The sequence below is a fragment of the Nannobrachium achirus genome (assembly GCF_963921795.1).
Source record: "Nannobrachium achirus genome assembly, chromosome: 19".
Lineage (NCBI taxonomy): Eukaryota > Metazoa > Chordata > Actinopteri > Myctophiformes > Myctophidae > Nannobrachium > Nannobrachium achirus.
The window spans coordinates 8373805-8399613 of record NC_137826.1 but is presented as its reverse complement, the minus strand read 5'-3'; the positions used below and the strand labels follow the sequence as shown (position 1 = coordinate 8399613).

The 25809-nt window shown below is 43.3% G+C and overlaps 1 protein-coding gene across 1 annotated transcript; it reads left to right on the top strand.

The window, feature by feature from the left end:
- Nucleotides 1-2207: 2207 nt before the first annotated feature.
- spry4 (sprouty homolog 4) lies at nucleotides 2208-13994 on the top strand (the record flags this gene model as incomplete). Its single annotated transcript, XM_080749200.1, has 2 exons — nucleotides 2208-2462; nucleotides 12630-13994. Exon 2 carries the CDS (start codon nucleotides 12654-12656, stop codon nucleotides 13992-13994), a length of 1341 nt encoding a protein of 446 aa, XP_080605326.1. The 5' UTR covers nucleotides 2208-2462; nucleotides 12630-12653.
- Nucleotides 13995-25809: the final 11815 nt, after the last annotated feature.

The window sequence follows — 25809 nt, the reverse complement described above, 5'->3', positions numbered from 1 at the left end:
ATCTAATACTCTGTACAGCCTATCTATCTCTAGGGCTGTCACAATTATTACATAATCGTCTAATCGCAATTATCTGACATAATGGCGATTATTTTTCATAATCGTTTCCATGTTGAAAAATGTTCATATATTTGTTTTAGTAAAAAAAAAGTAAAAAATAGTGGAAATATTTCCACTATCAATGTTCTTTTCTAAGTATAAAGTTGTCAAATATGTCAGTAATTTATTTGCATATTTAGGTTATGTGTCATATCTACTATGTGCAACTTCAAAGTCTAAAAGCCAAACAGAAATCTAATTGTCAACGACAAAAACACGATTCAATTGTTAATCGCAATTATTTGAGTGACAATTAATCGTCATGTAAAATGGCATAATCGTGACAGCCCTATCAATTCAATTCAAATAAGCTTTATTGGCATGACAAGCATTCGTTGCCAAAGCATTACATACAGTATGATACAAAAATAATAATAGGCCTATAAATAATACATGTTCAGAATCAGAACAATCTCTATCCCTTCCTCTCCTTATTTCTCCCCTGTCTTCCAGAGGCGTCAATTGGGTATGGCAAGCTATGGCAGCTGCCATACCTTGGCTACAGGGGGAAATAATAAAACACACTGTAATCGTGCCTGTTGTTAAGGTATGGCAACATGACTGGTGTCTTGCACGCGCGCGAGGGCGCGCGTGCAAGACACCAGTCATGTTGCCATACCTTAGCTTTTTCTGAACGGACGCCACTGCTGTCTTCTCTCCCTTTCTCCTGGCCAACAACATTATCCCAATTTGGACGTGCCGTTGTATAATGCCGTGTGTGACTGTTAACCTTTGACTGGCTTTGCTTTTTAAAAAGAAGGGCTTGTGCTGAGCGCTTCTCTGCAGGGGGGGCAGGACAGGACTGGACAGGACAGGACAGGACAGGACAGGACACTGACTGTCTGTCACAGAGAAAAGAAAGGACACACACACACACACACACACACACACACACACACACACACACAGACATGCTCATTTCCTCCGTGTGGTTTCGGTACAAATCAACCACATCCTGTCCCCCTTTGTGTGTCTCCTGCATGGCCCTCATCATGCCGCTGCAGACTTCACAGTGGAGCAGGCTAGATGGGCGTCATAAAATAACCCCCACCCCAACAAGCATCTCTCTCTGCTGCTTCTTCTTCTTCTTCTTGTTTCTTTTTTTTTTTACTACCAAACCTCCAATTGTTGCAGAGGAAGGAAGGAAGGCCACGTCCTTGTTCTCAATAAAAGTAGAATCACACAGACTGTTTTATTGGCCGTTCACACGCGCACGCAGACACACGCGCGCGCGCACGCAGCACGCACACACACACGCGCGCACACACACACACACACACACACACACACACACACACACACACACACACACACGGGGAATATATATGAATTCTAAATAGATTATAGAATCATATTAAACTATACATTTTAAAACAAATCCGATAAAAAGGCGAGAGAGAGAGAGAGAGAAGCCCTATATCGTTATAAAAGACAAACAGCCAGCCTCAAACGTGAGCGAGTGCGCGCGCATAAAACCTGAATTCATAAAAATGAACGAAGCGGATTCATTGGCGTGAGAAACGGGCGCGCGCGCACACGCGCACGCACACACACGCACACACACACACACACACACACACACACACACACGGATGACGAGGAGGAGACTTCATTCATGTAATCCGGCCTGACATTGCCCTTGTGACGAAAATCCCATTCTCTCTCTCTCTCTCTCTCTCTCCCCAGATCTCCTTCCATTCATAAAAAAAAGAAAAGGGGAAAGAAAAAAAAATGTCGGCATCGCGCTTGCGCAATGTCATCCGGAGTCCTTCCCATTCATAAAACGGACCCCCCTCCCCCCACCCCTCCCCTCGCAGCATTTCAGCCCAGCTCTCTCTCTCTCTCTCTCTCTCTCTCTCTCTCTCTCTCTCTCTCTCTCTGGCCTCGATCGTCGATCCTCCTCCTCCTCCTCCATTCACAAAAAAAAAGAGAAATCGTGTCCAGGCATCTGCGCAGTAAGGACGTCGCCTTTTACCCTCCCATTCATAAAAACTCATTTCCACCTAGCTCTCGGGTCGTCGTTGCAACATCACCATCGTGTCCAAAAAGCCCTCGCCGTCTCTCCGAGAGAGATCTCCTCCTATCCGCAGCAGAGAGAGAGCAGCGAAGGTCCAAGCGAAAAGCCCCGTGTTTACGCGCAACAACGGAGACTAGTGGAATAACAGGAGCACAAGTCTATAACGCTCCAGCTGAACCCGATCGGTTGTTTTTTCTGTTCTGATATTTGGATCTAAAAACGCCCTTTTCACGTGGATTCTTTTTTTTTCTTTCTGGTGGGGGAATATAATAAACTCTACTTACACCAAGGCTATGTGCGATCGTCGTTGCGCGGCGAAGAAATGAGATTTCCCAGCGTGAAAAAAGTAAGTGATCTGATCCAAACTTGCAGTTTCATTTCCCACGGCTTTATTATTATTATTAGCCGTTGATTTGATATGATATCGTGTCCGTTGTTGCACCAACAGACACAGACCAGAACCTGTTTCACATGGTTTCTCTATAGCTGAATTCAGCCCCGGATTTACAGAGCCCTACATCGCAGCGAGCACCACTGAGCAGCGCCGAACAGAAGCGCTCGCTCGCACACACCACCATACACACATACACAGTACACACACTCGTCGTGAGTGCGTGTACACTCGTGCATGTGTGTGTGCACGCACGCGGACGGGGTTCTTTTGCAACAAGCTGTTCTCTCCGACTCCGACCCGTGTTTTTGCACTTTGAGTCAATATTTAACTACAGATTTCCACCGAAGCGAAGCTGGGTGGAAATCTAGAGAGCGAAAAAAAAAAGGCTAGAGTAGCCTAGATAGATAGATAGAACCCCTTGCAAGGGAAACCATCGTGTTTTCTAAAAGAAACGTCACGAAATAACACATAGTCGGCTATACCGATTCGATCAAGAACAACCTAGAATCGATCGCACATGAACGAGGGTGCCGTTGAGATGATAAAGCAACGGAATGGGGATTCTGTTCGGTATAGGCTTAGGAAATCGGGATCCACCGATAGCCTGTACCGAACAGAAACGCCATTCCGTTGTGTCATCTATCTATCTCTCTCTCTCTCTCTCTCTCTCTCTCTCTCTCTCTCTCTCTCGGCTCCATTCACATAAGCGGGGAGCTGCATGCATGGACTGCAACGCTGTTGTAGGGCTGGCACTGGCACACCGTGTTCATTATTATAGGACACATCAGGTGCTCGCTATCCGTGCACAGCCCTCTCTCTTTCTCTCTCTCTCTCTGCTGCTCGCGTTCTCTTCTTTAGTAGCCTATAGAGCCTATTTAATAATGGGTTTTTATAAGCCTGGGGGATAGCAGACAGATAGAGACAGTAAGCCTTTATAGCTATTATAGGCTACGATGCATCACGATCTGATCGGCTATTTTCGGCGAGATATAGCCTACGCTGTCTTTTATACGAACGACAGAGTAATTCAAGCATTTATTGCTCACAGTCGAGCCACATCAAACCCATAGGCCTATTGCACGACAATGTCGCTTATGGAAAGACACAACAACAGCCGATTGTGTGTTATAACGCATAATCGGTTATGCGTAAACGGTTGATCGTTAATAAGTTATAATAAAGGCTATGTACGCATTTAACGGTATCGCAGATATGTCTGCAGATATATCAATATAGGGCTATATTATATAGGCTACTGCTATATCATTCACTGTGTCATACGACGCCCACACTATAACGTCTGCGCTATCGCCTATTCTGCAACTAATTTGCTTGTTTTGCAGGTCCATTTTTCGTTTAATTATTGTATTATTGTAGCCTAAACTATGCCTATTTATTTGTGCTTTGGACAGGGCACGATACAACCATAATTTTATTATTTAGGCTTTTATTATTCAGTACTATGCCGTGTGTGTGTGTGTGTGTGTGTGTGTGTGTGTGTGTGTGTGTGTGTGTGTGCGCGCGCGCGCGTGCTTGCGTGCGCGTCGCCTCCGGTTTTCATATGACTCAGTCTGTTCACATCTAGGGCCATTGAGAAAAGGGAGGCGGGCGCACGCGCGCCGCGCGCCCGCGCACAGTTCCGGCCGGAGCTCATTTCTAATGGTCTCGATGTGATGATCACGGGCCATTTGTTTCGCTGCCAGCTGCAGTGTCGCAACAGGTTTCTCAATCGGAGCTTTTATTTTTTTTCTCTCTCTCGCAAATCTGGAAGGAAAAAACATAATATATATACAGGGATTCTAATGCAGGGGATTAGTGGAATTATAGGCCTAAAACAAATGATCTCTCAAGTCCATTTAATATAACATAGGGCCTATTTCAGGTTCTCAAACTTTTAACATGTCAAGGTCTCCCCCCTTAACTCTGACAGTGTACAAATGGAACCAAATGGACCCGGACGGGTCCATTTGGTTCCATTTTGTACACTGTCAGAGTTACAGACTTGTAAGGGTCAATTTTGAACCCCCTATATAAAGGAACCCAGAATCCTCTTTTAGAACCACTGGCCTATATAAATGCCATTGCCACGTTTTAGTTCATTCATGCTCGAACTAACAGTGTGCAACCATTAGTGGTCGTTTTCGTAGTATAGGCCTAAGACATGGAGTTTAATTTCCGCCATATTGTCAAGAATGTCGTGTAGGCCTACATAAATGTAGTCGCACACAAGAATGACTATAGGATGATGGTGGTGAGGCTTTATGTAATAGCGCCAACGACAGCTATAACACAGCAATGATAATGGGTCAATGGACTTCTATAGGCTGTCTGTGCTGTGTTCAATCTTCTTCGTCAATTTAACTGTGAGAGTAGCCTATAGATACAGCAGGGTCTATTTGGTTGCATTCATACACTTTCACTGGTTATCACTGAGTTTTTTTTTATATGTCAGCCTATATGATAATGCCTGTCACTATGAACTCTTTGCATGACATCTTTTTAAACTGCTAAGCTAAATGACCTTTGTAAAACTGAAAAGTCTATTTAGGCCTAATGAAGATATTATGACCATATGGTCATAGAATGGAGTGGTGCTAAAGCTGCAGGCATGTTGACTATATTATAGTCAACATGCCTCCTTGCTTTTGGAACAATGTATAATGGGATGCTATTATTCACATACGTTTGCTACAGCAAATATCTCTAGCCCCCAGAAGTGCAGAATAGGGGTGGGACGATATGAAAATGTCATATCGCGATTATCGTGACAAATAAATCGCGATTTACGATATTATCACAATAATCAAAATCCATTATCCTGGGGCGGAACATTTGCCCAAAAATAGCCGATCTACAAGCTCACAACGCGTCACGTTTTGGCAAAGACATTTGATAGAGAGTGAAAAAAGACTGTATCAAGTACGTTGTATATTATAAGTACCTTTTACCGAGGGTTTAAAATGGTACTGGATATGCAGCTCGGGCAAATAAAAGGTGAATTGATCCCACAGTGCATGACGGAGGACAATATCACGATAAATTAAATCTCCACGATACGATTATCGCGAGTGTTTTTTTATCACGACAAACGATAATAACGCTTATCGTCCCATCCGCTGTGCAGAGTGTGTTGTTTTGTATCTTTCCCACTGCTTTCCCCCTCAACGTCCCTTGCCTTGTTTTGCATGTCGGAGTGGTTTGTTTGCATGCAAGTCCATGCACTCTGGTGCTCCCCGCTCTTTAGAAAGCAGGCTGCTATTGTTCTAATGTCAAAGTTAGAATGGAGAGCTCTGGAAAAAAAGCTCTTGGTATTCAAAGTCTAAAACATCACCAATACTTTGGATTACCTGACAGACGGCCCCTGAATTTATATGTTGAGACAGTGTTATTTTGAAACCTATATAGGTTTCTAGATTTGCACGTGGCAAAGTTTGTGTCATATTTGGGTGTAATACTAAAGCCCCTTTGCGACTGCAGCTTTAGCACCACACTACACGACACTACACCGCACCACGTAAAAATATCTACATTTTCCATTACACAAAAGTACCCCTATCGGAAAGAAACAAATTGCCCTTTTAACTGTGATTATAATACAATATGAATTTGTATTACAACTATCCTAATTATAATGCACTATAATGGATTATAACTGTGATTATAATACACTATAACGTATTAATGTATTACTACGATAATTATAATACACTATAATATATCAGAACAGTGATAATAACACAGTAGAATCTATTATCATGTATTACAACTATATCCCGGTGGTCTAAATGAAAAGTCAGTGAGTGATTAGTCAATATGAAGTGTTTGGCCCTGTTTGGCCTAGCTCAGACCTACCGATACTTTTTACTACCACGTTTAGTACCACTTTCACACCACTCTACCCAGGTCGTTGTCGTGGGAAACCTGGCACAAGTGGGTGAGTGGTGTGGTGTTGGGGCCATGTCAGTGGAAAAGGGGCTATATTACACCCTAATTTTGGGGCTGTGGCTATCGCATGAATGTTGGTGTTGTTTGTGGAAAATCGTGATGGGTGTAGTTAGGCCTATGCATTTAGCTTTAACATGTGAAAGACATCCAAACAGAAATGTCCTATCTGATTGCATTAAACGATGTTAAAGGAGTAGTTCACCCCCAAAATGACTTTTTTTCTATTGATTAGTCATGCCATGGAGACTAGAGTTCAATATTATTTTTTGAAAAAAAAAGTCATTTTGGGGGTGAACTACTCCTTTAAACGACGTTAAACTCACTTTTCCACTCACTTTGCCACTCGATTGCCACTCGATTTTTCCATTCACTTTATGCATTCGCATACCCTCTATATACACACCCCATGAAGCCTAGAATTCAGGGAGATAATTTTAGTTTTTGTCACATTCCTAAACCCATAATTTGATGACCAGCGGAGAGTATATCCGGCAGAGGAGACTCAATTGACCTGCATTTGAGTCTCCTCAATACCGGAGACTCCGCCAGTCATGAAATGATTGGCTGACGCACGGCAAGCGCTGTGAATCTGCTATGTTCAGCCAAGAGCTTGGTGCAGAGGGGAGGGGGTTATAGGGATGGGGGGGATGTCTGTCTTTAAGGTGTTGATGTGGAAATGTTCTGGTCTGTCTGTGATGATTGATTGTTTATACCAGCGGTTCTCAAAGTGGGGTTTGGGGACCCCCAGGGGTCCTTCCTTGGGGGGAGGGTGTCCCCGTGCAGCCAAAAATAGTTAATGTAGCGCCACAATCATTTTAACCACTTTATCCATCGACATGTTGGCTATTCAAAAATAGAAGATCTACAAGCTTGTACATCTGCTATTTTTGAGCATTTTGGAGGGGGGGAATGTACGACATACATTTTCTCTTCTGGAGGTCCCTGGCACAAAACATTTTCAGATGGGGGTCCACGACCAAACACATATCAATTTGGGGGTCCTTGACACTTAAGAGTTTGAGTAGCACCGGCTGCTACATTGACTGTCAAAGAAGAGGGATGTTATCAAAGGGAGAGTTCTACTTTTTAGTGTTATTGTGGTAATCTGAGCTAATCGTCGTTCAATCAAGAGAGCGAGAATGCAGATGTCGAGTTTTGAAAGAACCAATGTAAAAAAAAAGTTCTCAAAGTGGGGTCCATTAATTTATTTTACCTTGGCAAACATCCATTTTCCAGAAAACCATTAAGATATAGAAGACATAGAATGGGCCTCAGGTCCAGGTAATGGGGTTTAAAACACTAACAGACAAGCAGGGGTGTGACACCAAATTCTGGGCCCTGGGTACAAGGATTCACTATGGGGCCCCCATGAATGAGAACATTATTATTATGCATTATTTGGTGCTTTAACCATTGAAAAATAGCAGATATACAAGGTCAGAGTGCGGCACCGAGTGCTGCGCTGCAAGCTTGTAGATCAGCTATTTTTGAATGATTTTGATATTTTAGCAGGTCTTTGAATATTTTTGACACGATTTAATGTCTTCTAAATCCTTCAAAGGTTTTAAAAAAAAATATTAAAAAAAATGTTTCTATGTCAGTGGTGCTCAAACGTTTTCATGTGAAGGACCCCCAAAATGACATGTATTTGGCCATGGACCCCTATCTGAAAATATTTAGTTCCAGGGACCCCCAGAAGCAAATTTCTAGTTTAGTTTTTCGCTTAAAAAAAATACACAAATTCAAAGATTTTGCACACATTTTCACATCTCTTCAAAAAAATAGCCAAAGTATAAAATAATTAAGGCACAAGCAAGGATTTTGGACATACAAGGAAGGTCTTTCCAGCTGACAGCACAGGGACGTGATTAACACGAGGCAGAGAGTAGTTGTCATTACCAGACATGTCATGCATGATGGCTCATTAAAAGCAGAGGTTTGGAGCTCGGTGTGGCCTCATCCCAGCTCGGTTTGAAGCCTGAAATGATTAGTCAGGACAGATGGGAACGGTTTCCTCACTCCTCCTCATCCGCATCCATTCTGTCACAATGACATGATTGACAATGTTTGGCTTTTTTTCTTTTCTTCTTCTTCTCTCCTCCTTTTTCTTCGCTTTTCCCCCAAAAATGCTAATGCCAATGTTTTAAAGTAACTAAGTACATTTACTTAAAGGAGCTATAAGTCAACTTTTTCATTGTAGGGCCGACAATTTTGTTTACATCCTAGTCTATAGACTAGAATGTAAACAAAGTGTTGGTCTGACAATGGCCAAAATGATTATTTTATCATTATTTTACGCTTATTGTGGTCATTTTTGAATAGAAACACATATATGAAGCTTATTTTTTATAAAACATTTTCAAAACATTATTTTTATTTTAGCATCCGTTTTTCAAGAAAAAGTTGACTATAGCTCCTTTAAGTACTGTACTTAAGTACAGTTTTGAGGTATTTGTACTTTACTTGAATATTTCCCATTTCCAATACTTTTACTTCTACTCCATTACATCTCAGATCCAACTATTGTACTTTTACTACACTACATTTAAAAAAAAAATAACTTTATACTAGTTACTTTGTAGATATAAATTATAATATTATAAAACATACATTAACCACTTTAGCCCTATTTCATACCTATACGCTGTTTGAAAATAGCCGATCTACAAGCTCACAACGCGCCGCGGGCCGCGGCGCGTTGTGAGCTTGTAGATCTGCTATTTTCAAACATTTTGTACTTTTACTTTTGGTAGTTGAATTACATTTTGATGCCAACACTTTCATACTTTTACTCAAGTACATTTTGAATTCCGATCTTTTACTTGTAAGAGTATATCTGCATTGCAGTATTGTTACTTTTACTCTAGTAAACTATGTGAGTACCTTTTCCACCACTGGCTATTGCAGAAAAACTATATTCTTCTTAGATCGATTTTTCTCTCCTTCTCCTTTATTTCTTTTGACCCATTTTCAGGGTCTAGGACCCCCCAAACACTTTAAAGATTTTGCAATAGATGTTAAAAAATAGCAGATGTACAAGCTGCTGAGAGCTTGTAGTTCTGCAATTTCTATTAATTTTTTTAATAGCTGAGGCAAAAATGTAAAATGGCACAGTCAGGCGCTTTCCTGGTTTCGGTGGGTTGAACTCCCCGAAGTTGTATCGTATTTGCAGGTTCAATGCATGCAGAAAAAAAGCCACAGTGGTAATTTATACATTTTGTTTAAAAAAAAGGAAAAAAAGAAGAAAAATAATTAAACCTGTAATCCCTAAAATGAATGTCCTGCCCAATTGCAGGATTAAACTTGTACCAGACTTCCAGGTTGAAATGCACACTTGGCCAGGGTGGAGATATTGCACTTATGAGCTCGGGGCAGTACCACTTAACAACCATATATAGGTGTTTTAACCCGGCGGCCGGATCAGAATTTCTCAATGGAAGAGTACCACTGGAGATGTGCTAGTTATAGCCTAATGCAGTGGTCCTCAAAGTGGGGTCCAGGGACTCTCTGGGTTCCTTTTAGGAGGTCTGAATTTGACCCTAGTTACAAGTACCGTATGTAACTCTGACAGTATACAAATGGAACCAAATGGACCCTTACGGGTCCATTTGGTTCCATTTGTACACTGTCAGAGTTAAGGGGAGAAAAGAAACACTGTCCTCATGTATGAACCACTATATTGTTGTTGCCACATTTTCCACATTTTAACTTTTTCTATTTTCCCCCCGTAAATTAACAACCTACTTGATCATACTACTGCGTCACGAAACCACAACGTGCTTCCAGCTTGTAGATCTGCTACTTTTGCTATTTAGGATTTTGATCCCTGAAAAGTTTTAACAGTTTTGGACATATGAAATTTCCCGACAGAGATACTTTGTTGACTGGTTGTTCCCCAGAAGTCTATACTTGGTCCCCTCCTTTTTTCCCCTCTACACCATATCTCTTAAGTTGAAAAAAATACATAAATAAGTGATCTACAAAGCAACGTGTCATGTTGCGGCACGTTGTCAGCTTGTATAGACTGTCTATTTTCGCAGAATGTTGAACTATTTTCATACAATGTGTCCTATTATTATGACATGTCCTGAACAGGAATGGTATAGGGTTTGTGTGGTTAAAACGGGGCCTCAAAGTGGGGGTCCAGGGACCCTCAGGGGTCCTCGAGGGGGTACCAAATGGACCCTCGCATGACTATATCTGAGTGTACAAATGTACTTATAATTAATAATAATTATTGTGGGCTCGCCTAAAAGGCGAGAACACTATATTATCTTCATTATTATTTATCAAGTTCCGCCACGAAAGTACAAAGGCAGGGCCCTTAGCCAATAAGGTGCAATTGAGTTGCGCAAAAACATCTGGGAGTGGTGGTAGCTGGAGTATTGGTTGAGCTTCACATGACAGTTAGCACGCTGCAGAATATAGTCACGTTGGAAAACCACACTTGCAATCGGCTATATTCCTGATGCAGAAAACTACAGCTAGCTGGAGTATTTATTTATCTATTAAGTTCTCCCCAAGAGTACAAAAGCAGCATAGTCTTTGAGGTGGAGACCATATATGACCATATATTACATCAGTGTTGGTTGAGCTTCACATGACAGTTAGCACGCTGCAGAATATAGTCACGAGCGAGCCCACACTGTTTCTTAGGAACAGTATTTCTAGTTATAATTATTATCTTTATTGTCCGCTCAGGGATATTCATTTCATCTTCACAGTCTGTTCCAACAGAAAAGCACGTAACCATATCACAGTTTAGGCATTTAGCAGACGCTTTTAATCCAAAGCGACACAGAACAACATAACACCAAGACAACACATGACTCCCTATGAGGCAGTTTGTTTAATGTCTCAATGGCCCGAAAGGGACACAACTCCTACTAAAACTATAACCTTTTCCCATTTCTAAGTTCTGTATCTTTGTCCAGACGGCATGAGTTTCGAAGTGACAACGTAATTAAGGGATGAAGGATGATCAGTGTCATTTGGCCGTTGTGGGGGATTACGGGTGTTCTTGAAATTAAAATGTCTGAGAAACCACCGGATTACAAGAAAAATGCGATTCATTCAAATTATCTCTGGATTGCAGCTTCGATCAACACGGAAGGATTTTAATGGGTTAAATGTGTAAAAAAAACAAAAAAAAATTGAAAACAAAAAGTTTGAACCAAGAAGTTTGATCGCTCACAGCCAGTGGTGTAAAGTAGCTAAGTAGATTTACTTAAGTACAATTCTGAGGTCTCTGCACTTTACTTGAGTATTTCCAATTTCCAATTTCCAATACTTTTACTTTTACTCCACTAAATCTCGGATCCAAATATTGTACTTTTACTCCACTACAATTATTTGAAAACTTTAGTTACTAGTTACTTGGCAGATATTAACTGATTATATTATAAAACATACATTAATCCACTTTAGCCCTATTTTATACCTAGGCTATTTGAAAATAGCCGATCTACAAGCTCACAAGTGAGCTTGTAGATCTGCTATTTTCAAACATTTTTGTACTTTTACTTTTGGTACTTTAAGTACATTTTGATGCCAATACCTTTGTACTTTCAGTTTGACATTTTTCCTTTTTTGAATTCTGGACTTTTACTTGTGTAAGAGTATTTCTATACTGCAGTACTGATACTTTTAAACATTTGAGTACTTCTTCCACCACTGCTCACAGCTTGTCTCTGGTTCTTGTGTGTTTCAGTAAAGCCCTTATCAGAGTCTGAGGTGAAGAGCTATCACCTCAACTTTTAGGTGATAAGCTATCACCTAAAAATGTGATGGCCATCATAGTCACGGACTCACAGTGAAGTCCTATCACCGCGACTCTGTGCCTCTAAAAACAGGGGGCACACTGATTGGTCAAGATCGTCCAATCAGTGAACGGGGTGATGGGGAGATGTCTGAAAGTAAAAACAGAGGAGAGATGTCTAGGTCCGCGCCCGCGGTGATGGCTCTTCACCACGGCTAATGTAATGTTGTAGTTTTCTGACTTAAAAAGACTACACCATGGTGATAAACCATCACCGCGGACTGCACTGTGATAGGGCCATAAGGCTCACCAGAGAATCAACACTGAAGGACTTTTTTAACCCCTTGAAAACAAAAGTTTGAACCAAAAAGTTTGATCGCTCACAGCTGTCTCTCTTGGTCCTTTGTGTGTTTCAGTAAGGCTCACCAGAGTGCCGCCGTATGCAGGGCCTCAGCCCCCACATGGAGTCCAGGGTCCCGCACCACATCCCGGGAGTGTCCTCCTCCCTCGTGTCCCAGCCGCTGCTGGACAGCCAGGTGCCGTACGGGCGCCTGCAGCACCCGCTCACCATCTACCCGCTCGACCAGATGCGCTCCTCGCACGCCGAGAACGACTACATCGACAGCCCCGCCGTCATCTCCCAGCAGCCCCCCGGCGGCGGGGGCCAGAAGGGCGTCGTGGGGGACAACACCACCACCGCCGCTCCGGGGTCGCGGGGCCGGGTGCAGGGGGCGCCCATCAACACGTGGCAGCAGGACTCGTCGCCCGTGGCGTTCCTGGGCGCCAACCACAACCACCACCACAACCACCACCACCACCAGCAGCAGCAGCAGCAAGGTGGGCGGTGTGAGGCCACCACCCACCCGTGGATCTCCTTCAGCGGGCGCCCCGGCTCCGTCAGCAGCAGCAGCAGCACCTCGTCCGAGCAGAGGCTGCTGGACCACGCCGCGCCCACCCCCACGCTGGACCCCCACCACCATCACCACCACCACCACCATCAGCCCCACCACCACCAGGGCTCGCAGCAGCCCGCCAGGACCTTGGGCGGCTGCTTGGCGGTGGCGCCGCCCCAATCCTCCGCCGCCGGAGACCCCAAAGTCCTCACCACGGCCTCGTCGTCCTCCTCCTCCATCTGCTCCTCGTCCTCTAAGTCGCTGGACCTCAAGGCCTCCTCCAACGCCACGGCGGGAGGAGGAGGAGTCGTCGCGGGCGGAGTCTGCGGCGGCGGCCAGCCGCCCATCCCCTCCTCGCCGGCCGAGAAGAAGAAGCAGCACCTGGCGCTGTGCTGCGAGCGCTGCGGCAAGTGCCGCTGCACGGAGTGCACGCTGCCGCGCGCGCTCCCGCAGTGCTGGGTGTGCAACCAGGAGTGCCTGTGCTCGGCGCGGAGCCTGGTGGACGCGGCCACGTGCATGTGCCTGGTGCGCGGCGTCTTCTACCACTGCGCCAGCGAGGACGAGGACGGCGACGAGGGCGGCTCGTGCGCCGACCGGCCGTGCTCCTGCGCGCCCTCGCAGGCGCACTGCTGCGCCCGCTGGTCCTTCATGGCGGCGCTGTCGGCCGTGCTGCCCTGCCTGCTCTGCTACCTGCCCGCCACCGGCCTGGCCAAGCTGGGGCAGCGGTGCTACGACAGCGTCAGCCGGCCCGGCTGCCGCTGCAAGCAGCAGGGGACCGCCGCCGCCGGCGTCGCCGGCTGCAAGAGCGGAGGAGGAGGAGGAGGAGGAGGAGGCGTGGAGGGCAAGGCACAGGGCGGCACGGAGAAGCAGCAGCAGCAGGGGTCGTGATGATGGCGGACCGGAGCGTCCGTCCGGACCTCAGCGGTGGCCTTTTGGTGTTTTTTGGACACACGGGACGATTACAGTACTTGCTCGCTTCGTTTGGATGGGACAATCCAAGACCTTAAACTATTAGCCCCCCCCCCCACCCCAACCTCCCATACACACACGTTCGCACACGCACACACCACACACACGTAATCTGCTGGAACAATGGAACTTTAGAGATATTTAAAAAAAAAAGAAACACACATAGGTACTTAAAATGGCTCGTACCTTCACCTGCTACGTCGGGAGGAGAGGTGGATGATGGGAGAACGGAAACCCCCGGGAATCCGAAAAGGCGCCTGATTGGTTAGAGGCCAATCAGTTTTGGGAATGACTTAACAGCCACTCAGAGATTTCTTTCTTATTTTAATTTTTTTTGTTTTCCTTTTTAATTTTCTTCTTTTAGAATGAGTCGAAACAAGAAGGAGAAAGAAGAGACTGAAACGTGGGACTGGTGTTTTTGTGGTATTCAAAAAGAGAAAAGAAATTATATATAGAATGGCTGAAGGCACGAAGTCATTGTCCCTTTTTCTGCTGCTCTGTATTCCCCCACCCCCCCCAGCTTATTTCATCACATTAACCCAAGTAGAATCCCCCCCATTTCCTCCTCGAAACAACCTAGAAGTTTATACCGTACATGTTGGAGAGAAGAAGTATGTACCCCCAAAACCTCCCGCTCAAGGGCCACGGCCGCCCCCAAAAGCACAGGCCAGTGCCCCCTCCATCCCCCTCCTCCCGTTATGGCAAACAGGTGATTAGCTACACAGTGGCTTTAGGACGGAGGAGAGCTGCTGTGAGAGTCCAAAGTACCACTTATAGCCACTCAACTCTCTCCTCTATTACGGTGATCACCGCTCTCGTTGCGAGTGTCGTCCCGGTCTTCCCTCGCGTCTTTGACGATCCTGGCTGGCTCGCCGTCGCTCTCGCGTCGTTTTTTACTATCTCGCCCCGTTCCTGTCTCCTCCTGCTCCGCGCTGAGGCGAGGGCTGTCACGATTATGACATTTTACATGACGATTATTGTCACTCAAATAATTGCGATTAACGATTTATTTGTGTTTTTCTCGTTGACAATTACATTTCTTTTTGGCTTTTAGGCTTTGAAGTTGCACCTGGTAGATATGACGCATAACCTAAATATACAAAGTATATAAATATACTGACATATTTGACAACTTTATACGTAAAAAGAACATTGATAATGGAAATAGCCGATCTACAAGCTCACAACGCGAGCAATGCGACGCGTTGTGAGCTTGTAGATCTGCTATTTCCACTATTTTTTACTTACTTTAAAAAATATATATGAAAAATGTTCAACATGGAAAAGATTATGACGATTATGAAAAATAATTATTAGACGATTATGCAATAATTGTGACAGCCCTAGTTGAGGCAAGGGTACGCGCAGCGTGCCGCGCCGGGAGGCTTCGGAGCGAGCGGGGGTCGTTTTGCGGTCGTTAATTCTCGGCGGCGTGAGCGCGGGGCGGGCGAAGAGAGGAGCTGTTTCATGCTGCAAGTGTGTGTGTGAGAGAGAGAGAGAGAGAGAGAGAGAGAGAGAGAGTCACTTTCCCCAGGTCTGTGTCCTTATTCGGAATCGCCACACGAGGAGATATTTGAATGCTGTTAACGTTCTCCGGTCACCTCGGAGGGCAATGCATGTCGTGACCTGCATGCTCTAGTCTAATGGTTACCCCCCCCCCCCCCCCCAACGTGATAGAAGTTGATGTGTTGTAGAGATAATAAAAAAAAAGAGAAAAACACAAAAAAAACAAAGAAACAAACAAACAAACAAAAAAAGTACACCCAATCTTCTCAGGGACTGTTACAGTAACCTTCGATAGAACTCTGGCCTATAGCGTGTCGCTCTAAAAAAAAAAACTGCCTAAAAAGCCTGGTCGACTTCCTCTGGGGCTGGGCGATATGTTGAAAATATATGGATATTGTGATACCACGATATGACTTAAGTTATCTTTTCCTGGTTTTTAGTCACTCATAAGCCTTATTTTATACTTTCAACATTATTGTCAAACATTTTCTGAAATAGCGCGTCTGCGCCATTTGCAAAAGAACGTGAGAAAGTAAAAAGAAATTTGATACATGATATTATCACAATATCAATATGGAGGTATTTGGTCAAAACCTATCGTGATATCTTGAGCATATCGCCCAGCCCTAACTTCCTCTTTGCACAACGCAGGCAAAGAAACATTGAACGGCAAAAAAAGGCAATAGTGAATAATTTAAAACGAGTAAGCTAAGTGAGAGACAAAATGGCCAGAAAATAGTGTCGTTGTTTTTCTCCGGAAGAGAGGGGCTGAGAGTAAGCTCGAGCTAGAGAGGGAGAGTGAGTGAGTGAGTGAGAGAGAGAGAGAAGGCACACGTAAAGTTGTTGTCTCGTATGTACGTATCTAGCCAGCCTTAGTTCAACATAAAAACCTGCCACTTGCACAACCTTTATAAGACGACGCAAACCCCTTAAAAGGACGGACTAAAGCACAGTATTAACCACAGCCGCTTCGTTTTAACTTTCACCTTTACTTTGGTGTCGACCGGTGGTTCTCAACCTGTGGGGCCAGGGCCCTCTGGTGGGCCGCGAGGGGGGTATTGCAAAGTGGGCCCCCCAAATAATTGGCAAAACACTATGGTTTTAACGATAATGTATAACATTAAAACGTGACGCAGATAAATAAGAACTTAAAGTATAGCTACTGCATTAGTTCCATTGACAATTCATTGACCGGTCATTAATGTACACATGCTCTGAAGGGCCCTTATCCCAAAATGGCTGAGAACCACTGGTGTTGACTACATTTAGTCCACCCACACACACACACACACACACACACACGCGCGCGCACACACTCACATGCACCAATGTCCTCGTCAGAACTAAAACATGCTGCATACGGTAGCTGCATTCGTTAGCTAGATGGTATATCTTTTATTCTCAAAGACTATTTTTGTGGGCTTGCATGACGTTCTTCGGACTTTGCCAAAGGAAGCTATAGCATATAGCTTGTCTTCACTGTCTGCCAGTGATCACAGAGTTGTTATGCACTTTTGCCAAATGGAGCTGGCTGCAGTTGGTTCTTGAAGGCAACTTCTGCTGCTGCCTTTTTTTCACATTCTGTTGGCCTTTTTCGTTTGGCATAAAGGGAGCCTGTCTTTGTTGCTCATAACATAACGCCTTTTTTTCCCTACACGGCGGGCCCTTAACATACACTGGGGGGGCCTCTTAACTCGCTCATACCTGTACATGTCTTGTTGCACAAAGCTGTTATCACACGGGAAGATGAAAACAAAAACAAAAAAAACACTGTCCATAGTCTTGAATGTATAAGGCAATATTTTCAAAAATTAGCAATCCAGTCCGAGAGAAAGGTGCCAAAATGGGGATTGTGTGACTAGTAGGCGGGCGGGGGGGAAAAAACAACTACGTAATTTTAGGGAGGGGGGCAAAAATTAGCAAATGTTTTGACAATATATTTAGAAATAGAGCTATGCAGGTGAAATGTTATTTGCTGTAAATAGTTTCACAAACATTTGTGTTCTTTAGAAGAGACTTTTAAATGTCCTCGAACGATTGCATGGTACATTATAACTACAATTCAGTACAAAAATATATAGAGAAATATATTAGATATATATTTTGAGGGTAAGAAATAATAAAAGAAAAGTTTTTTTTTTCTTTTTTTTTTTAGGTTGTGAGTCAGGGCAGGCTGAAAGAGAAATGAAAAAAAGAATTAAAACAAAAAAAAAACAACAACAAAAAAACAAACATTAAAAGACTATCTTTCTATCGCAAGCACTTGATTTAGAAAAAAGTGTGCCAGGCAATAAAAATAAATATTTTAAAAAAATTGAAAGGGAGAAGCTATCCTACTGTCTTTGCCAGTGGTTCTCATAGTGGGGGTCCAGGCAGGGACCCCCTCGGTGGTTCCTTGAGGTTGGGTCCCAAATGGACCCTTGTTTAACAGGGCCTTTTCCACTGGCAAAGAACCGGTTCGGGTTGTTTCTCCCGCCTATAGGATGAACCAGAGGTGCGCTTTTCCACCGAGAACCAAGTTGGTTCCGAACCGTAAAAGTTGGTTCGTGGCCGGTTCGCAAGAACGAACCAAGGTTCCAAGAAAGTTGCCATCCCATAGGCGGGAGAAAGAACCAAAACCAGTTCTTTGCCGGTGGAAAAGGCCCCTGAAGAGTGTATAACTGCAGGTCCATTCGGTTCCATTTGTGCACTCTCAGAGTTATGGGGGAGTCCTTGAAATGAAGAAATAATAAAAAAAGAGAGTTTGAGGGCCACTGGTTTATGCTCTCCATGGCTCATTAGCAGTCAAGAGGACTAAGCTAAACTCCCCTGGTTCCTCAGCGAGCAGAGAGAGAGAGAAGGCTGTGTGGACTCATTGAATCCACGCAGGGAACACAATCTGCCCCTATCCGGATCAGCCCATTTCCTGCTGTTACTACTCACTGTCCGTCTCAGCTCCCTATACTCTCTTTCTCCGTCTTTCTTTTTCTGCCTTTCTTTATTTCCCCCCTCCGTTCCCCCTTCTCTCTCTCTTTCTCTCTCTCCCTCCTTTTACTCCCCGAAAGTTTTTCCAACAAACACCCCCAGGCCTTGATTGACAAACACAGCTGCTGCGCATAAACGTGTGTCATGCCACATAATTGGGGAGCGGAGCTCTCTGCCTGTCTCTCTCTCTCTCTCTCTCCAAGCTGTATTCCAGTGGTTCTAAAAAAAAAAACGTTTCAATACCAAGGGCCCCCATAACTCTGAGAGAGTGTACAAACGGAACCAAACAAACCCGTAAAGGGTCCCCTTTGGTTCCATTTGGACTCACCCCGCCCGTCAAGGAACCCTGAGGTGTCCCTGTCTTTGAGAACCACTGTTCTATTCCATTTGGTAATTCTCTGTTATTATATTTCCCTGTGTGTCTTCTCCCCTCACTCTTCAAAGTGTCATATTAGCTTTATACTCATTGCCATGTGCTCGCTAGCTAACCTGTAAAAAGGTCAAACGGAATAATCACCAACAGTGACAAGTCAGTGACTGCGAACCCCCAGTTTGTTTTTTTTTTTTTGTTTTGCTATAGAATGCTGTGACTTTTACACCCTTCTTCCTCTCTGTGTGTTAGCTCAGTATCTGGGCGCGTTTTACATCTTTCTTTTTTTTGTTTCCTTTTTACTTTTCGAATGCTCTTGAGGGAGATGTCTCAGCGACACCCAACGTCACAATGGTCGTCCGTCTAGAAGCTAATGTATAGCCTATGTGAAGTAAACCGCGGGAATAGTATCGTGGCTACAATTACCGCGCTACTACTCTCAATGTTACGCTTAATACGTATACTCCATCGTATGGCGGTGTTACTCGCCGAAGGTAGCGAATCTACAAGCTCCACCGCCACGTGACGAAGTATAAATAAGGCTCGCTTAACCCCATTGCCTTTTTAGCCCCCCTCCCCTCCCCTCCCCACCCCTTTAAAAGAAAGTCACTTGAATCACATGTATTCACGTAGGACGGTATTACTGCGCTTACGATACTTTCTCATATTATGTCAGTGCTCTTAGAGGGAGGCCATTGTGACGTACAAAATGCTGCCGGACGTCGTCAAAGACAGCTTGCTGATGCAACTCCATTCCTCTCTGCCTTTGCAATGTCAATGTTGGGGGGAGGGGGAGGGGGGGGGGGGATTAAGAAAAATACATCTGTGCTCTTTTTGTTTTTGTTTAGATATAACAAAAGGAAAAAAAATCTCACATATAAAAGGTTCCCTTTATAGATATATTTATTTTGAAGTTCTATTTTATATAGTATTTATTTAGATGCCAACTTTTGTTTGTGAAGAAAGCTTATGTCGAAATGGAATGTACATTGACAATGGAAATATATATTGTTAAATATACCCACGGTCTTGTGTGTGTCGTTACTCTTTGGGTTTGGCGGGGTTTCTTTTGAATGAACACACACACACACATTCACACACACACAAAATGAACTTTAATATGCGGGCGGATTATGCCAATGTTTTTCTATGGCAACATAGAAGTTTGTTGCCATTGGTGCATTTCTGCAAAAAATAAATAACAACACTCCTTTCCCATCGAAAAGCATTGGCAGAATCGACCCTCATAGGCAGTGGTGTAAAGTAACTAAGTGCATGTACTCAAGTACTGTATTTAAGTACACTTTTGAGGTATTTGTACTTTACTTAGTATTTCCAATTTCCAATTTTACTTCTACTCCACTACATCTCGGACCCAAATGTTGTACTTTTACTCCACTACAATTATTTGAAAACTTTAGTTACTTATTTTGCAGGTATAAATTATAATATTATAAAACATACATTATCCACTTTAGCCCTATTTTTAACCTTGGCTGTTTGAAAATAACCGATCTACAAGCTCACAACGCATCCATGTATATGGAGATATGCTGTGAGACCCCAAACATGCTTACTCAGTTATTCGTTATGTGAAAGTGACATCTGACATCATACATATACAATCCCGTTTATGCCCATATATGGAGATACCTGTCTGTAGAACCAGCCACACAGATATGGGCTGTGTTGGCCATATGTCTTGGCTTCTATGGATACATGGATTCTGTTAGTGTGGAATGTGGCCGATGTGGTCTCCATATATGGGCATTCCCATATGAAGTCCTGTTAGATATGGGCTTAATACTGATGACATCAGGGATCTCCATATACTGTATGGGCATAAAAGGGATTATGTTAGTGTGGTTCCCCTGACACCATATAAGGGCATAACAGGGATTATGTTAGTGTGGTTCCCCTGACACCATATAAGGGCATAACAGGGATTATGTTAGTGTGGTTCCCCTGACACCATATAAGGGCATAACAGGGATTATGTTAGTGTGGTTCCCCTGACACCATATAAGGGCATAACAGGGATTATGTTAGTGTGGTTCCCCTGACACCATATAAAGGGCATAAAAGGGATTATGTTAGTGTGGTTCCCCTGACATCTCAGGTGATGTCAGAGGGTGATGTCAGAGAGTCAAACCGAGTGTTACACGGAAACGTGACACGGTGACAAGATGTGACAGTTTCCATTCTAGTAAGACGCCTCAGGGCGACGAGCGACCTCGCCCTAAAGGGCGTGCCACAGTGATGTGGACATCAGGGAGGTGGACATCAGGCCACTCCATATGGTTATAAAAGGGATTTGTTCCCCGGCATCACAGGGATCTCCATATCTCCATATATGGGCATAAAAGGGATTTGTTCCCCCTGGCATCACAGGGATATTTCTAACAGGGCATCATTAATATTGATGACATCAGGGAACTCCATATATGGGCATAAAAGGGATTCTGTTAGTGTGACATCACAGTGAAGCCAGAGCGTGATGTCAGAGCGGCTTACCCATTCTGGTAGATTGGTTCCCCTGACATCACAGCATGATGACATCATGATGACATTTTTATGGTCTATGGGTTTGCCCATAGACCATAAAAATGTGTACACGGAGACAAGCTGTGACATTTCTCATGGTAAACTGTGACCTTCGGTCGCAACTAAACTGCAATAATAAATCAACAAAATCAAACAATAAATCAAACATCAAGGCTAATTTCCAGTTGTGTAAAGTAAATCATTTAAATTATAACTTGAAGGAGCTATAGTCAACTTTTTCTTGAAAAACGGATGCTAAAATAAAAATGTTTTGAAAATATTTTATAAAAAAAAAATGCTTCATATACAGTATGTGTTTCTATTAAAAAATGACCACAAAAAGCGTAAAATAATGATAAAATAATAATTTTGGCCATTGTCGGGCCCGACACTTTGTTTACATCCTAGTCTAACACTATCAAAGAATAGACTTGAATGTAAACAAAGTGTCGGGCCGACAATGGCGAAAATGATTATTTTATCATTATTTTACGTTTTATGGGTCATTTTTGAATAGAAACACATGTATGAAGCTTATTTTTTTATAAAATATTTTCGAAACATGTTTATTTTAGCATCCGTTTTTCCAGAAAAGGTTGACTATAGCTCCTTTAATTAAGTAACATTTTTAGGTATTTGTACTTTACTGGAGTATTTCTAATTTCCATTGTATGCATTTTAAAACTGCATAATGAGTACTTTTACTTTGGGTACTTTAAGTACATCTTCATACCAATACATTTGTACTTTTACTCAAGTAAACTTTGAATTCCGAACATTTACTTGTAAGGGAACGGTCACACCGATCTATGGTTGCTGGCTGAGTATTTGAAATACTGTATAGGGAAGGGACGATAAGCGATATTATCGTGTATCATGATAAAAAACAGATATGCAGATATAAATTATAATATTATAAAACATACATTATCCACTTTAACCCTATTTTTAACCTTGGCTATTTGAAAATAACCGATCTACAATCTCACAACGCATCCATGTATATGGAGAGACCCCAAACATGCTTACTCAGTTATTCGTTATGTGAAAGTGACATCTGACATCATACATATACAATCCCGTTTATGCCCATATATGGAGATCCCTGTCTGTAGAACCAGCCACACAGATATGGGCTGTGTTGGCCATCTGTCTTGGCCTCTATGGATATATGGATTCTGTTAGTGTGGAATGTGGCCGATGTGGTCTCCATATATGGGCATTTCCATGTGAAGTGTGAAAAAACACTCACGATAATCGTATTGTGGAGATTTAATTTATCGTGATATCGTCCTCCGTCATGCACTGGGATCAATTCACCTTTTATTTGCCAAGCTGCATATCCGGTACTACTTAAACACACTATAATTGGTAAAAGGTACTTAAAATATACGTACTTGATACAGTCTCTTTTTCACACTCACACTTTCAAGACTCCCAATCGGGAGATAAGCGACCATCAGGTCGCTTACACAAATTTTAGAAGGAAATGGTAGCCAATCAGGAGGGAAAATGGGAAATGGGACAGATCCATATTGATACAATGAATTTAGAGATACTATGTACCGCTTTGCGTGATTTTAGGGCAAAATGTGTAGGAGCTGGTGGCGGAGATATGAGTAGGGTAAAAGTGTGACGTGACGGACAGACTGACAGACAGCCGGTGGAGTCTATCAAATGTCTTTACCCAAAAATAAACGATCAACAAGCTCGCGTTGTGTGCTTGTAGATCTGCTATTTTTTGGCAAAGGTTCTGCCCCAGGATAATGGATTTTGATTATCGCGATAATATCATAAATCGCAATTTCTTTTGTCACAATAATCGTGATATGAAATTTTCATATCGTCCCATCCCTATTACTGTATTTGATCTCTGTCGGGTGGAAACCTCATGTGTCCAAAACCTTTACCTTTCAGGATTCATATCTAAAAAACAGCAAAAGTAGCAGATCTACAAGCACCATCTGCTACTTTTGATGCTTTTTGGGTGACGCTGTAGTAGCGGTGGGCGATATGGAAAAATACAATATCACGATTTTCGAAGCTGTTTCACGATACACGATCTTATCATGATTATTTTTCAAGTTACTTGACAAAAACTAGACTCTCTGGGTTCCTTTTGGGAGGTCTAAGTTGAACTTTACAAGTATGTAACTCTGACAGTATACAAATGAAACCAAATGGACCCGTAAGTTTCATTTGTATACTGTCAGAGTTAAGTGGAGACCTTCACATTTTAAAGTTTGAGAACTATGATTTAGTCTAAAATGCAGGTTTAAATTGAATTATGCAATGAATCTCTGTATTAACGATTAAACAGGATTTTTTACAAGGCTCCCTCAATTGTATCACGATATATACAATACCTCTGAAAATGCATATCGTGGAGACATTGTATCGTCTCAACGATAATTATCACCATATCGCCCACCCCTACGCTGTAGTATGGAGGGCGTTACCTCCTTACCAAAAAACAAAGGTTAAAATACAGAGATATATACATTGTAGTATTGCTACATTCACCTAATGATCAGAGTATAGGCTATAATTATTTTATCACTATTCCATCACTGTTTTTTGATTGATTGACTTATTAGACAAAAATAGAGAACAGCACAAGACAAGTATAGTTATACAGTACAAGTACAGTTAAACACCCTGCCTAAAAGGAACATCCCAAATAAGACCTTTTACAGTCTCTTTTTACGTCGGAAGCCCTCTGTATTTCATTCATGGAACTGTTAACTGAGAATTTATCACACCCGGAGTGTTGGCCTCTCTCTCTCTCTCTCTCTCTCTCCTCCAAATTAAAAGCATTAATCACGTCTCATCGTAACGCGCAAAATGCTGTTTCCCTGTTAAACGCCTCAGCTTCCTGGGGTCCGCTTCCTCTGGGGTCTGACGTGCACGCACGCGCACACACACACGCACACATACTCACACACACACACACACACACACACACACACACACACACACACACGCACACACGCACACACACATACACACACGCACACACACACCAGCACACACATAAACCAGTGGCAGGCCACAGGAAGGCCCGGGCCAAATAAAGCTTGACGTCCGGAACGGAACCAAACAACTGTATAACTTACAGCTAATAACGGTGAGGTTATTTTCCGTCCGGGTCCTGTCTGTCTGTCTGTCTGTCTGTCTGTCTGTCTGTCGGGATACGAGACGCACAACAGCATCCTCCTCTTAGCAAACGGCTGCGGTGTCTGTCTTTGTAGGCTGACATGAATTCCTCTGTTATTTCTTTTTTCTTTCCTTTTTCTTGGCGAGGGGGGGGGGGGGGGGGGGGGTTCTGAAAGGAAATGCTACTTTGTGTGAGAGTCAAAAACATTATTGTGTGTGTGTGTGTGTGTGTGTGTGTGTGTGTGTGTGTGTGTGTGTGTGTGTGTGTGTGTGTGTGTGTGTGTGTGTGTGTGTGTGTGTGTGTTTATAGGGGTGGTCTGTTATATCTGCCTGTCGAGCATTCCTGCCAGCCCAAGCAACTCCTTGTGTGGCTTCTCTCTCTCTTTCTCTCTCTCTCTCCAAGCACGCACACGCACGCACACACACACACACACACACACACACACACACACACACACACACACACACACACACACACACACACACACACACACACACACACACACACACACACACACACACACACACACTTGCTTCCTGGGTGTTTACCTGAGCGCACCTGGAAAAAAGGAAGGAGTGAAAGAAACAAAGAAGAACGAGGTGAAGAGAGAGAGAGAGCAGGCGAGTGACAAATGGATATAACACGAGGGAGAGAAACAGGAAAGAACTGAATGGAGGAGAGGAGAGATATACTAGTGGAAGAGAAGAGAAGAGAAGAGAAGAGAAGAGAAGAGAAGAGAAGAGAAGAGAAGAGAAGAGAAGAGAAAACAATTAATACTTTATTAGACAGAAATGCAAGCAGCATATCGTCGTTGTCGGGTGAAAACCTTGTATGTCCAAATCCGTTAGTTTTGCGTTCATCCTTTTAAAAATGATTTAAACTAGTGAAAACAGCCGATCTACAAGCACACAGCGCCTCGCACCGCGAGGCGTTGTGTGCTTGTAGATCTGCTGTTTTCACTACTTGTGTGCGACGGCCTTGTATGATGAAGCAGGGCTTTACTTTGCGAAAGAAAGTACAAATTTGAAACTTGGAGATACGAGGTTTCCACCCGACAACGACGATATGGTACAGTAAGACAGTGAGATAGATAGATAGATACTGTATATACCTTTAATATCCCAAGGGGGAAAATCAGTCGCCCAGAGGCAGCACAGCAGTTAACTCTCCCCACGCTTTGAACGTTAACGTTC